We start from the raw sequence: 15420 nt of genomic DNA, 5'->3' as shown, positions 1-15420 counted from the left end.
CACCAAGAAAATCCTGTTTCTCAACTCCCACATCTCACGTACTCAGTGACCTGGTGAAGTGCTGCCTCCTCTAGTTTTTATTTCCCCATGTTCTGCATGTGCTTGGTGCCAGCAGGAAGCATTTGTGGCTTGGAGAAAGAAAAAGCTGCCAATGAACATTCAGTCTCCACATAGCACTGCTAGAGATGAGCCCAAAATACTGACCCAGATCTGAATGCCCCCAAAATCTCAGTGTCTTTATGTTGGTGGGTTTTTCTCCAACTAGGAATCCCAAGCACAGCTGACAAATACAAATACAATATAGAGTTAGACTTGAGAAAAGCAAAGGGAAGTAATATTTTACATGCAATGGAGCTTTGCATTTCTCAAAGGTTTTTTGAAAGTATCTGTCCAAGTGAGGCTTGACCTGCCAGGAGGACCATACGACTTGAAGGAACTGGGGAGACTGCTCCCTCATGCCATGGGATTAATATATGTTCTGCTTGTCCACCTCCTCACTGCTTCATATGGCATGGATTTGAATGCTTTAACTAGGAATATAGGGGGGTGGGAGGAGTATTAATATTTCTGCTGGGAAACTGGTGCCTTTTAGTAAGTTTGCCCAGTCAGAAAACAATCACCTTCCTTCAATAGGCTTTTGGTCCCTGAGATTGACTCTCTTCCTGCAGTTCACCTGAAAGATGTTAGTTAAAAACAAATAGCCCTTTTCCTGGGATGAGCATAATGCCCTTTGGAGATTAGGGAGGATACTCAGTACTAGGTAAGGTCAGGTCCTAAACTTCTGTTTACAAAAGAAGGTCCCAGTGGTGGAGGTAGTATGGGTTCTTCAAATAAATGCTGACAGCCACCTTGCAGAGCCACTGCTCTCCGTGGCTGGGATAAGCTAACTGAAGAAGACCCCACCATCTGACTCAACAACAGCAACTGGAAGTCAGCAAAGTGTTAAAACACTCAGAAATCAGAGGAGGAAAGGAACAAGTGATATTGGCCAATGAAAGCTATAAACCAGCTGAGTATGGAAGAAGACTACTTGGCTCAGAGATGCTTTACTGTTTCCTCCACTTATAGTTGCCTTCCAAAGTGGATTATCATACTCCCTAAATGCCCTAGTATTTTGCTCTTTCCCTTTCTTTATATGACTCATAAATCACATTATGCCTGTATGATTTAAAAAAAAAAGAGAAAAACTTCACAAGAAGGGAAAAATAATCATAATTCTATAATGTTATCTTATATCACAGAAAACTGTGTACATTTTTTCCCCATACAGGACATACTTCAAATAAAATAATTTTAACACAAATAATGATAATGTTCCTTCTTCCCGACAGAAGTAGAATTGTTTTTTCACCCCAGTTTGGTACATAAATATAAGAAAATAGTCTTTGAATATTTACATCCAGGTATTTTAAATGTTATTTCTTGACATATTTAATTCTCATTTTCTCTCCAGCCACGGGCATTCTTTCCAAATTTATATACTAATCTCCGACCATCCACACGCTCCAGGATTTCTCTTTTATAATAGTATCTGTTAAAATAAAAACATAGAAAAATATTTAAGACTAAATTCACCTATGGTCCTAAAAGGCCACTGCCAACTAGGTAATCCCTCAGCTAGCTGAAAAGTCTTTATTTTCTATTTATGTATATATAATACCTAAGATCATTATAACTGAAAAACAGAGAAGAAAAAAATTGATGTATTCTTTTTACTTTATATTAATTATCTTCTGAGTTTGAATTTCACCTTTTTTCAGGTCATAGCATATTGCCATATTTATCATACACTCTTATGAGATTCCATGGGGTTTTTTCCAGATAAGCCAGGATCTGAAATCAGACCAGGAAAGAATCTCAGCTTCCATTTAAAAACACATTTTGAATTTCCATAGATTATGGAAAAATGCTCAAAATGGTAAAGCAAAGAGCAAAGAAAATCCTCACATAGAATATGTAAACCTATTTTAAGATAATAGGTGGGGGGTATGTCTAGTTTCCGAACATTGCTGGAAATAACAAGGGCTCTGGCCATTACTGGGCATTTTAAGCCTTCCCTTCAGTAAGCACGTGAACTTTCAGCTTGCTACAAACATGTTTCTTTCCTACATTGGTTGTTTGGGTGGACAGCAACAGAATGTATATTACATATATAACTCAAATGTATGTGATATAGATATTATAGTATACAGAAACAGGAAGGGAAAGAAAAGACAAAGAAGATAATATTACAATCTCAAAATTAGTGGGAGAGACTCAGCTGTCAAAGAAAGCAACTGGTGCTGCTGACAATTCATTTTTAAAAGTCAAGCAGATTCTCCATTCAGATGGTCTCTTTACATGCTCCAGTCTTCTGCAGCAACTTCTCAGCTCACCTCATAGCCCGGCTGAGTTTCTCATAAGTCATGCTGCTGTTGTTTTTCTTCTTTCCCCAGAGCTGAGCCACAGCTTCGGATTTTAAAAATCTGAAGACACCTTCTGACCGGTCTTCCCACTTGATTAATCCTGGGTTCTTCTCAGGATTGAGAAGAATATCTCGAATAAATTCCCAAAGATGAGTTCCTCGAGGGTCTGAAAGAGGAAAGGGGGCAGGAGGAAGGAGTGTCTAAAGAGGTCTCCAGGCTATGCTTGCCATTTTTATGTCATGTTCTTACAGTGTGTCATCTACAGATGGTGACCACTTGGTAGGGATAGGCCACAGCTCCTGGAGCACAGGACCCCCACCTGAGAGATATACAGGCAAAAAAAATGCTTACAGCCTTTACACTGAGGCTGGAGGTGAGTGTCAGCCTTCGGCAGTCTGTGCTCGATGGTAGGCAGGTACCCCAGCAACCAGGGGAAGCAGAGTCCAAACCACCCACTGCTTCCTTCTGCCTTTGGCACTGTTTCTGCCCTGAAGATAACATGTTTAAGCCTTCCCCTCATCTCATTTGCCCATTTTTCCTGATATTCTTCTACAGCATGGTGTGTAACCTGACATTATTGTGCGGTACGTGGAACAGCCAGGGTAATTGTAAAGCAGGCACTGAATCTCCATGCATTTAAAAGACAGAAGGAAGGCAAAGGAGGTGAAATGCCATTCTGTATCAATGAGTATTTGGTCCCAGGTCTCTTAGGTAAACTTAAAGAAGTAAGAAGGGGTAGAGTGGATAGAGGGATAGTGACAAAACTGGCTAGCCAAAACTGTATGTGAAAAAGGTATACAAAAGTTTGACCATGATATCAGAAAACGCAAAAACACATCTCTACGTTCAACAGGTAGACCTCTCAGTTTAAGAACAAATCCGTCCTGCGGTTACTGTAGAGATGGCATGAGAAAGCCCAGGTCAAAAAGAAAAAAAGATTAAATAAATCCAATAAGTCAGATGTAGTAGTTTATGAATGAATAGCAAACACAGTGACAAGGTGAGCCAAAAAGACAGCAGTCCTTTGGTCTGACTTCAAAAGCATGCAAGGGTTTAGACAAAATTAAGGAAACAAGCTAGTCAAAGATGTGAAGGTAAATAGAAAATGGTATACAGTGCAACATGAGTAGAAGTAGATTTCAGTCAACTAATCCAATATTTTTCTTTGTTATTATAATTGTTTTCTAGAACCAACAAAATGTGGTGGACCTAGTCTATCTGGATCTAGTCTATCAGTAACATACTCAATAGATCATGATACAGAGCAGTACTGAAGAAAATGGAAATGTAGGGGATTAGCCCAGCATGGCAAGGTGACCTTTTCTATATGCCAAGGCTGTGACTGAGTTCTTAAAATCATAGAATATCTCAAGTTAGAAGGCACCCATAAGGATCATCAAGTCCAACTCCCTGATCCTCACAGGACTACCTAAAACTAAACCATATGACTAAGCACTTCATCCAGATGCTCCTTGAACTCTGACAGGCTTGGTGCTCTACTTCCCTGGGGAGCCTGTTCCAGTGACCACCCTCTCAGTGAAGAACCTTTTCCTAATGCCCAATCTGAACTTCCCCTGATGCAGCTTCATTCCATTTCCTCATGTCCTCTCACTGGTCACCAAAGAGAGGAGATCAGCACCTCCCCCTCCACTGCCCTCCTTGAGGAAGTTGTAGGTTGTGATGAGGTCACCCCTCAGCCTTCTCTTCTCTAAGCTGAACGAACCAAGTGACCTCAGTTCTTCACAGGTCTGTCTTCAGACCAGTCCTATCGAATCCTTTCATTAGCAACCTTGATATACACACAAAAAAAGAAACAAAATATCTGCGTGCAGATAAAAAGTTCAGGAGTTCTGGTTGGGCAAAGTCACAGAGCAGGGTAAGAAGAGGAGTCAGGAAGAGACAGGTAGTCTGGAGACCATATTGAAACAGGATGAAATCAAATACTACAAAATGCACTGAAGGACCAATATTAAGGTTTTCTACTGTAAATAGGGAATGACGCAGGATGCAGAAGACATACACAAGATATTTTCAGCATAAAAATCTCAGTAAAGTACATTAATGGTACTACGTCCAGAAATCACAATTATGGAAACGTGTCTTCAGAGTCAGTTTGAATCAAAACTAGCAGAAAAAGCAGATGAGGGGAGTGGAAAGACTGTCACATCAGAGGAGAAGATGGTGACACGATTGAGGGGCAGGTGCTTGATCATGATGCCATGCGTGAGACGTTGTGCAAGCAGATGCTGAGCACTGTCTCTGGTGCATGCTGCACCCAGCAGGCACGGACACAAGCATGGCCTTTCTGATTTAATCTTGGGTCTCCATTATTCCTTTACTCCAGTCCACCAGCACATCCCAACATAGGGCAGAGGCAACTGGTTTCTGGTTGCTTTCCCATAAGCCCTCACTAATAAAAACAATTTGAAAAGTATGACAATACTGAGTCAAAAATAACGTAAGCAAACAGTACTAGAAACAGTCATATCCTTGGAGGATTCAATCACAATAATGATCTAACCAGTTTTGTTTTCAAAATGCTTCCTTTTCCCTCCCAAAGGGGATTTGCTTTTAATGTGTTTCTTTTCCTTCAATCAACCAACCATTATAAGCATGGATGTCAACTTACTGTGCTTCTTGGTGTGGGACTTCGGGGTATGATCTTGCGATTTTTTCACATCTGAAGAATCTGCAGAGAAGGAAAATGAAGCCTATTTGTAAATCTGATTAAAGGCTTTCTATTGACTAGCAGGTTGAAAGAAATAAAACCACAAAAAAGAATGAATATCTCTTTTAAAGATAATCAGTTTTCAGAAAGTAATCTAAGTGAGGAGGAAGGGGCAGAGTTTTGTTTTCTGTACTATATGTTAATCAGCACACTTCACAAAGAGACAATTAACAAACAAAGAATGAATGGAGAGGTAAACATTTGGCTTTTGAAACCTAAATTTGATTAACAAATACCTCTCCTCAAGTTATGTGTGAGAGAGAGAAAAGTAAGACGATCACGTCTACAAAAGGAATCCTGAATTGTCCCATTATGTCTTAGTCTTTGCAGAAGCATGTATCTTTGGGGGCTTATTTGTTTCTGATGAGATGATCTAATGTGAAATGTATGCACTGGTACTAACGCACAGAACACCTACCTGACTATAACATAATGAACTGGCAAAGCGTTGTCTGGGGGGAGGGCAGGGTTGGGGAACTGGGCTGTGCTGGTAAGAGTTTTTGGCAGCTGGATATGCATATATTGTTCCGTGGCCCAGAGCCATAGAAACAAGCCATTTCTCATCGATGGTACTTTATCACCTGCAGCCAGCCAGAAGAGGAATAGGGTTTCTGGCACAAGCATTTCTTCAGAAATGAAGAAAAAGAAAAGTTCCACTTGCTCATGACTGCAGTCTGACTACCTCGCAGTCTGCACATTCAACCTTCCCACCCTCAAAACACCACAGCCTGCCTCTGCTCTTGTCATTAATGAATAGCTTTAATCTGATCACTCTAAGTCTCGCAAAATCTGTGGGAATAGTCCTGAGAGGGAGCCCCTTCTATGTTTGCTTTTCAGCATACTTCATGCCTGAATTCCATAAAGCAAAGCTTAAGGTCCCACGCATGTTTTCCCAGCTTCTATGAATGCACGATTATAATACTTTTCATGGAAACTGGGCCTTTGCATGGGAAAATGACTCACAGGAAATATTAATTTGCATAGAAACTTGTCAGATTTGCACAAGCAACATAACTGCATGTGAAAAAGTAGATGCAAAGCTATTCACACACTTGCTTTATTCATACATAACTGGAAACATAAACTGAACAGGTCAGTGAGGGTAAGCCTAACCTCCACTATTCTGAGCCTGACATAATTATTGTCCTTGACTCCCAAGCAGCAAATGCACTCTGAGTCATTTTTCCTTCCCACTCTCAAAGAGCAGGAGCTAGCCTGAACCTCACTCAGCTTGGGGAAAAAAGTAAAATGAGGCTTGTTTCACTGCCTTTCCTCAAATTATGATTCCCCTGATGTTATTAAAAGTCTGCGGGAACTCCAGGTGAGAACAGCTGGACCCAGACCTTTATTTGCCCTCTTCTATAAATCCTTCTCATTTTAAAATCGCACAATTCACTTGCAAATGTTTGTTATGCTCCACTTAGCTGGAGATTTATTCTTGGAAGTTCAGTTGTCTTCTGCCTAACTGGTGATTTATTCAGGATTTCAGCTGTGTAAATAGCCTCCTGCTCTGCCTCCGCTCCTACATGGAGACTGGTTTCAAACATGCCATGTTAGGAGGCTGGGGCCTGACAGATGAAAAGAGTTATGATGCAGTTTCAACAAAGCCGTCTTGCAAAACTTTTGACAAAAGGTTGCACAGTATTTGCATATGATTCAGGAATGAGCCATTTTTTTTACGGGATATACAAATTTAGTTTTTAGAGGAGGCTGTGTCCTTGGCTTGCCACCCTAGCTCTAGGCTTAAGCAGTCAGCGGGTAAACACACCGTGCCAGGATCTTGACAGGTCCCCAGTCCTGTCAGAGAGCTCCGAAATCCTGGTAGTCATCTTGTGAGAATGGGTGGAGGCGGCGGAGAAAGCAGACTGTTTGGTTGGGGTTTTTTTAAGGTTTGGTGGTTTTCTTCTCCTGGTCAGGTTTTCTCTCTTTTTTTTTTAATTTATTGCTGAGCGCATTAGTTTAAAATTAGTCCAGCTGTGCTGGGAGGCCGGGGGATGCAGCAAATGGGCAGGCACAGAGGCTGTGACTGCTGCCTGCGTGCAGAGGCACAGGGTTCACCCCAGCGCAGAGATAGTGCCTGCGAGGCTGCATCTACAGCAGTGTACTTTCCTTTCTCATTCTCCTATGACTTCCACTGCTTTCTCCCTCAGGTCTGTTTGCTTAACAGCCTCCTAAGAAGGACCTGCCTTTCCTTCCCCCCTTTCTCACTCCCCTGTCATCTCTGCTCTCCTCTTTTCCCACTGCCTCGCTCTCTCACCTCCGCCCCTGGTGCCTGTCCCCAGGACATGGCCCACAGAGCACCCCAACACATGTGCCCAGACTGCACTTTCACCAGGCACTATGGCAAACAGGTTTGCTCTTTCTCCTGCCCTTTAGCAGGCAGATTGTATCTGCTTCATGGAAGCACTTGTGGAGGGGTGAAGAGGTGTGCAGTGCCTGACCTGCTGTCAGCTGAGGTGGACTCCACTAGGAAGCCCTTCTGCTGGTGCAGTTTAGTAGAGGGCTTGGTGCCTGCCCTACCGCTCCCCCAGGCCAACCCCAAACCCAGCCCCAAACCTAGTAACCTACTCAGCATGAACCACTGCCTCACTAGGGAAACGCAGCCACTTCTGGGGAGGAACACGGCATTCGTTTGCCCATACCCACCTACACCACAGAAAAGTATGGTGGAGCTGGAACATCTCGTCTCTCTGACACTAACATCTTCCCCTTTGACTCAGTCACTTTAAAAGATATGTGGAGATTGCAGATTATTTGATCTTCTTTGTCTTGACAGAGAGAAAAGAGAAGCATTTCTATAAAGCAAGCTATTGTAATGATCATAGCTAAAAGAGCTGTCAGAATCAGTATTGCTTGGTTTAAAATTACTCGAGGCTCAGATTCAATCCTACAACAGAAGACCACAGAGACTATTATATGTCGGTAGCTCTGGGACAAGCGACAAACAACTAACAACATAATTACAAGTTCCTTACCAGGAGGCTGGTGACTAGGTGTCGTCATGGAAATGTGAGCACGACAGAATGATTTACTGTCCAATAGCTCTGGGAATTTAAAAGAAGACATGTAAAGTAATAGCCTCAGAAAACACTAAAACCATCTCAGAAATGCATGAAGTATTGTGATGTTAGTTACCTACTGTGCTACCATAGCCACTGTCATACAGGTAATTCTCTTCTTTCCAGGACACCATTAACGACGGATCTGAAGGTGAAGGACCAAAAGGAAAATCAGATCACTAAAAGAACATTTTTTAGCACACAGGTAAATACTGAGGGAATAAGAAATGTGCAAAAAAAAGAGCTGTGAAGGGAACCAAGAAGTGAAGGGGCTATGCACGAAATTATTTCCTTTCACTCAAATTATGGATGGGGTTTTGCATACTCAGGCAAATGTACTTACACAAAGCACTGACTTTTAGAAATAATGTAGTAGGCTCTTCCTTTTCCTAGCTAATATATCGTTTATGCCTGTCCTTGAAGGAGGTTTCCTGTGCCAGATCAACTCTAATTCTACCCAATCCGGTCCTGAATTCTCAGCCCCTAGTGACTATGACAGTGCTTTGGTGCCTTGGAGATGAAAGTGTTCTCAAATATCTAGTAAGGCAGAACAATGCTTATAATGAATATTTATTTCTATAATGGTAGAACTCGAAAGTCCCCTCTGAAACAGAGCTTCATGTGTAAACACATCATGAGACACATCAAAGCCTAATCCTAGATTGTCCTGGTTTCGGCTGAGATAGAGTTAATTTTCTTTATAGTGGCTGGTATGGGGCTATGTTTTGGATTTGTGCTGAAAACAGGGTTGATAATACAGAGATGTTTTAGTTGTTGCTGCACTAGTCAAGGACTTTTCAGCTTCCCGTGCTCTGCCAGGTGCAGAAGAAGCTGGGAGGGGACACAGCCAGGAGAGTTGATCCAAACTGACCAAAGGGCTATTCCATACCACATGATGTCATGCTCAGTATATAAAGCTGGGGAAGAAGAAGGAAGGGGGGGACATTTGGAGTGATGGCGTTTGTCTTCCCAAGTAACCATTACGCGTGATGGAGCCCTGCTTTCCTGGAGATGGCTGAACACCTGCCTGGCAATGGGAAGTAGTGAATGAATTCCTTGTTTTGCTTTGCTTGCGTGCGCGGCTTTTGCTTTCCCTATTAAACTGTCTTTATCTCAACCCATGAGTTTTCTCACTTTTGCTCTTCTGATTCTCTCCCCCATCCCACCAGGGGGGAGTGAGCGAGCGGCTGCGTGGTGCTTAGTTGCTGGCTGGGGCTAAACCATGACATAGATGAAGGGCCATTTTATTCCAGGCATGTCAAGTCCCCATCCTTAACCTAAAAACCACCTTCACGATTAAAGAGGAATAATTTTTAGTGACCTTCTGGTCAGATGGACCAATATAAGCAGAACGGAAGTATGGTCTTTATGACCTGTACATTGATCAGGAAATTACTCTCTTCACAGTGCATTTTTGAGGTCAGAAGCCTTAAAAATCTCTTTTTCTTTTGAATCCAAGTCAGAAAGGATGAGATGTAAGGTTCAAATTTAGGTTTTTCTTAATTTTTTTTCATGTTCGTATAAATGAAATCAAAAAACAAAAAATGAGTTATAGCTAAATCACCATGTTTGGCTGAGTTACCACTTATGACACAGGAATTTAGGAGGCATGCTAAGTAATAGCTGCATGTTTGGGCACCCAGAGCTTGTGTTCCTATAATAGCACACACCCTTTTCTTGCTTGGACACCTGATCTGCCTAATGTTGCCTCTGAAAACAGGCCTTACATAGCCAGAACATGGGGAGAGAGCTTGTCTCCCCATTTTGGTCTTTTTCAGTACCCATGTCTTTACAACTGTGACAGTCTACTAGGATGAGGCAGGCTTCCCCTCTAAACCACCAGCCCTGTCCTTGCTGGCTCACAAGGAGTCCCTTCCCCAGCAGCCCCAATCCATACCGCCTGCTCCTCCCTATGCAGAAACTAAATCCACTCCCACTGCCCATGGTCGTCATCACCAGAGCCCCAACACGCCACTACTGATTCAGCACAGCTAGGAGAACCATCAGTAAGTCTTGGGCTTTGACCTTTCCAGGATGTGCAGCTGACATACTTTGCACTGCACTGTGTATCTCTAGTGGGAGGAGGAACTAATATTATACCAAGATCTCATAAATTAGGATGTAAAGGATTACTGTAATTTCCTAAATGGCAAGCACTGAGGCTGCTGCATGCACAGCACCCGCACTACGTGGGCACAGGCAAGGAGTGCATTGCAGATTGTAATGCTTGCCTGCTGCAAGGAGAAGGTGAATAGTGTCCCTGGCTGGAGGGGCTGGGCTCCTCCAGGTTACCTGAATAAACAGGCTGGCAGTATTTGTCGGAGACATTGCATGCTACGAATCTGTATTTGTTCTGCCAGGAGATATTAAAATGTGGCTCATGGACACGCCCACATACAAAGAGGCTGGGACTAGTGGGATAGAGAGTGTTTGGATATGGACAGAGGTGCTCTGCCAAAGGATCCAGGAAAATAATCGTGCCAATAAGAGGAGGATTGAACTGAGCTAAAGTTCTTTTCTTGGTGAAACGAAGTGCTGGGAGGAAAGGGATCTAGCTATGAATACACTGGAAGAAAAGACTGCCATAGGAAAAATGCAGATTTGGTCAAACCAAAATACTACCTGAATTTCAGTTTTTTTGAAACGTGAAGAAATTGCAATGTAACATTTTTTTCTCTCAAAGTTGTTTTGTTTGGCAATTTCTTCATGCTTCAAACATTAACAGCACTTCACGACAAAATATTTTTCCTCTCTTTTTTTAAAAATGAGAATACTGTGAAAATAGTTGTTTTGAAATCTGCTGAATGAAGCACAGAATGAAGTCCTCTACAAAGCTGCACTCACTGAGGACTGCAAACTGTTCCAACTCTGAACATCAATATAGACTGCCGATACTGCAGAGGTCTCCAGGAAAAGTGGCCACATGCAAACTAAGATACGGTGGTACTACCCAAAACTTCAAAAAGTAGACATTGACTGATATTTGTGTTACTTTTTTAATTCTGCATGATACCCTTTCCATTTTATTTAATGCCATTTTGATCTCTCTGTCTTGGAATGGCCAGTTTCCCCTTTTCATCACCACCAAAAGACAAGTTACCCAACTGTTACTCACCTGTTTGCTCTGTCTTCACAATGACGTTAGGAGATTGGTACATGTCACTTCCACACTGACCTGCAAGAAAGCATATGGCAGTGTCCTGCTTTTGGCTGGGATAGAGTTAATTTTCTTCCTAGTAGCTGGTATGGTGCTGTGTTTTGGATTTAGTATGAGAATAATGTGATAACATGCTGATGCTTTAGTTGTTGCTAAGTAGTGCTTATACTAGTGAAGGACTTTTCAGCTTCCCAGGTGCACAAGAAGCTGGGAGGGGACACAGCCAGGACAGCTGACCCAAAGTGGCCAAAGGGATATTCCATACCATATGACATCATGGTCAGTATATAAAATGAGAGGAGTTGGCTGGGGAGCAGCAATCACTGCTCAGGGATGGGATGGGCATCAGTCAGTGGGTGGTGAGCAATTGCATTGGGCATGACTTGTTTTGTGTAGTCTTTTATCATTATTATTATTATTTTCTCTTCCTCTGCTGTCCTATTAAACTGTCTTTATCTGTCTCAATCCATGGGTTTTTACTTTTTTTCCAATTCTCTCCCCCATCCCACCGGGTGAACAAGCAGCTGTGTGGTGCTTAGTTGCTGACTGGGTTTAAACCACGACAGGCAGATAGGACGTATGACAACAAGCGCAGAAGAATCAAAGGTATTAGCTCCAAGCAGCAACTGCTACAGCTGAGCCAGAGGCCTAATTTTGGAGCAGGAAACATACCCTTTCCCCTGATCCTTCAAAATTCTGCCTTATGTCATATCTAAGCAATTTAGCAATACAGTGAATGAGGTATAATCAGTATAGCAGACATAGCAAATGAGATCTGCCAGGTAGGTCTCTGGGGAACGTAAGTGACTTCTGAAGTTCCCAGAATTCAGACCACTGTATGTGCATCTCTGCCTAATATCTATTTACCATTCCATTTTAGGTGCTGAAGGTTGCTGTAAAGCAGTTGCCCTGCTGTCCCAGCTGCCTGAGTGAATTCCTGCAGGCTCATACTGCACAGATGTTCCCCGTTAATATCAAACTCCTGGAAGGGTATGCAGTTCGCATCCAGTTGGTTGGTATCAAGGAGATGCTGCAGCCACTCCCAGACTTGAAACTTAGTCCAGTACTGCGGGTGTATTTCATGCCACTGAGTTCCATAGAAGCTGCTGGACACTGGAAAAGAAAATAGGTATTTACTCTCTCTGTTAGCACCATGGGATTATGTTGACAAGAAGAAAGGTCTATAGCTAAATTGCATGCCCTGGAAGTCCACAGGTCTAGATTATTTTCTCAGTCCTTAACACTAGCTCAGTAGCTATTTCTAGAGAAGGTGTTGTTGGGTTTTTTTGCCTCAGTTTTCCAATTAAAAATTGGGAATTATTACATTACACCTCTCTTCGCAGACTGAGTACGTAGGAATTAACTTATTAATGTTGGCTAAATACACAAAAACTCTTTAATGGAAGATACCTTACAGAATTACTGTTGAAAAGATATGTTGATCCTTGTGTGGGAAAATAATTCTAGTGCAACAGAAAATGATGGAAAAGCGTTGCAAAACTCTCATAATGTGACATGGAAATTTTCTTTGAATAAGGCCTTAATAAGGACTGAATATGAATTGTGTGATTCAGTCAAAGAACAATAAAAGCCAAGGCATTCTCATATTGCTCCACAGTAAAAGCCTATCAGTATGGCCCACAGTTTCCTGATGGAGCTCGTGTTCTGATGAATGCACGTTATTTCTGTGGTCAGGTAAGGTGATTTCTGAATGCAATAGTAAAACTCATTTTTAGTTACGGAAGCTGCCTAATTTTCTTGTTAGGATGTCTGAATCTTTTCTTGGCAATCTTTTAAACTGCTCTCAGTTGTATGTCATTACATGACAATAATTTACATGTTCAAATGAAAGAAATTGCATGTGCGGATAGGATAATTATATATAAGATAAGAGTAAAGGTAGGACTGCTTTGGTCTGCCCTCACAGAAGGGCTGGAAAAAGGAGTGCAGTGCAATTTATTCCTTGGGAAAGGAGGACAATGGAGTATGCCAGGCAGAGATGGTGGCGAGATAAAATGCTCACAGGTGCATGAAGAGTTTAAGGATGAGAGATTGCAGAGGCGGTTGAATTACAGGAGGAGGAAAGACTGCCATGGCCTAGCTCTACAGTAGCCCCACTCTAGGATGTGGCACCAGCCCGTTCTCAGTCTCCTCAAGAAAAAGATTACCTACACAGCTGTGAGAAATACTGACAACAGTGGATATTGCTAGAGGACAACAAGCAATAGAGTTGTCAAAGTTTAGGAAATCACCTCCCCTGAGGTCCCACTAGACCTCAGGTCTCTTTGGATGAGATACAGTGCACAATGCTAGCTTCCAGGTAAACACAAAAAAGCCCCACAATTACTTAGGTTTCTTTATCAATATCAGTCAACAAGGTCTTTGTCAGTAACTTAGGGAGTTTGCAGGACTGTTTCTCATCCTCCTGTTGAAGGATTTGGGGAATGAGTGTGGAAATGATTAAGAGTGTGGTATGTCAGAAAATGAAGGTTTGATGGAGCTGTCAGGTATTGAGGAGCTCCCTGAAAAGGAGGTTGATATGTCTTCCCATCACTTCAGAAGGTAAAGGAATATCAGAGGCCACTAGATTCTTAATGTAAATGGAGAGCCTTTAGTGAGACGAAAGAGTAGCTGGGTAAAAGGAAGTGAAGTGGTGAATGATTGTAGCGGCTGGTGCCTCCAAAACGTAAGTGAATCCTGAGGAGTTCCACACTGGAAACATGAAAATACACCCCACTGTTTCCCTTCATGAAATCCTGTGCAAAGAAACTCAACCAGGACTTTTTCCCCATGAATCTGTTACAGACAGGTTGGCACATTTATTAAGTGCACGCTTATGTATTCCTGTGTGTTTAGAAATTACACATAAAGAAGAACAAGAATTTCACTGAGTGGGAACTTCCATTGTAAGTTTTGTTGCAGCATTATTTGGATTAGAAGGACACCTGCAGTATGTGTTTGTCAGCTTAGATTTTAAGGTTTACCCATCAACTGAGTTATGAAAAGAATTTTAAAATTATATCAAATACTATATATATAGATATATGTCTATATCTATATTTTTGTACTGACAGAGAGTACATATAAGAACACATTTTATATATACAGCCATATAATCAGAAAAGAGTAAAAAAAAAAAAAAGTTCTCAGATCACAAGCTATCTAGTGCTCTAATGCCAGTCCAATTAGAAAGCTATCTAGTAATTTGAGCTGAAAAAGAAAACAGAGTAAAGGAGCAAAAAGACTATTCCCCTGAAAGCCGGAGAGGTGATTAGCACTGAAGAGTAATGTTGGTTCAGAGAAGGTGTGAGGGGTAAAAGTAAGAAAGAAAGAATTCTGAACTGAGGAGAGGGAACTTTTGGCACTTTCCACACCACTAAATTCATTTTAAGAAAAAGAACCATTAAGGAAATGATCCATAAACTGGTCACTTTCAGAAACCTAATGTTGCGAGTTCAGCTTTTTACAAATAAAGTAACAAATGGAAATTTTTCTTACCAGAAGTGAAACTCCATTAAATTAGTATTACTGAAAAATAATGCTTGTGCATGCTTAAAGGTGTAGTAGCCCCTTCCCCCTGCCTCCCCCCAAAAATCATGGCTCAGAGCCATTGAATTCCTCCTACCATTGCATGTGGAATATCCATCTGTCCAGGAAGGCTGCTGGTGGAGTAGGTTGCTGCTGGAATTGATACTCATTCTGCCAGCTCCTTCCAAAATCATGATCTGCAAGTGAATCGAACAGCTTGCTTAGTGAGCGGTGTCTAGTCCAAGAGGTAAATGTCAAAAAAAAAAAAAATCCACTGAAGGTGAAGTGAGGAAGCCAATTCCATTTGTAGAAGATACAATTGAAATCAAGAACGTGTTGCCACAACCCCTTTTCCACTGCCACAAAATCCTCTTATGATAAACATTACCATGATTGATTTGCATATGCAAGAAGCAAGTTTCTACAGCTGCCCATCCATAAATGAATAATCTCTAATCAGAAATTAAGCTGAATGAAAAGACAAGGCTCCTGACAGAGCAATACAGGAAAACTGTCAAGCTTTGAGAAATGAAATACTAAATA

General features: G+C 41.8%; 1 protein-coding gene across 3 annotated transcripts; it reads right to left on the bottom strand.

Moving 5' to 3' along the window:
* Positions 1–1431: 1431 nt before the first annotated feature.
* EHF (ETS homologous factor) lies at positions 1432–15074 on the bottom strand. 3 transcript variants are annotated; one of them, XM_072864835.1, is made up of 8 exons: positions 14975–15074; positions 12217–12462; positions 11308–11367; positions 8269–8337; positions 8109–8177; positions 5035–5094; positions 2376–2571; positions 1432–1531 (listed from the first exon to the last, which is right to left on the bottom strand). In XM_072864835.1, the coding sequence occupies exons 1-8, from the start codon at positions 15069–15071 to the stop codon at positions 1432–1434; spliced, it is 897 nt and encodes a 298-aa protein (XP_072720936.1). In that variant the 5' UTR covers positions 15072–15074. The 3 variants fall into 3 exon arrangements, with proteins under 3 accessions (XP_072720936.1, XP_072720937.1, XP_072720935.1); XM_072864836.1 differs by lacking the exon at positions 8109–8177 and adding an exon at positions 7575–7577; XM_072864834.1 differs by lacking the exon at positions 8109–8177 and having other exon boundaries at positions 14975–15071.
* Between the last annotated feature and the right edge of the window lie 346 nt (positions 15075–15420).

The sequence above is a fragment of the Ciconia boyciana genome, chromosome 6 (genome assembly GCF_034638445.1).
Source record: "Ciconia boyciana chromosome 6, ASM3463844v1, whole genome shotgun sequence".
NCBI classification, from domain to species: domain Eukaryota; kingdom Metazoa; phylum Chordata; class Aves; order Ciconiiformes; family Ciconiidae; genus Ciconia; species Ciconia boyciana.
Note: the sequence above shows the minus strand (reverse complement) of the source record. Positions and strands in the feature narration are given on the sequence as shown.

What these genes read in the sequence shown, in the direction of transcription:
- EHF (XM_072864835.1), bottom strand. Translation starts at nt 15,071, where the DNA reads ATGATTTTGGAAGGAGCTGGCAGAATGAGTATCAATTCCAGCAGCAAC. An exon ending in TGGATATTCCACATGCAATG is followed by an intron (nt 12,463 to 14,974) that starts GTAGGAGGAATT and finishes TTTCTTTTCCAG; the next exon opens with TGTCCAGCAGCTTCTATGGA. An exon ending in GTCCCACACCAAGAAGCACA is followed by an intron (nt 2,572 to 5,034) that starts GTAAGTTGACAT and finishes TTCCTCTTTCAG; the next exon opens with ACCCTCGAGGAACTCATCTT.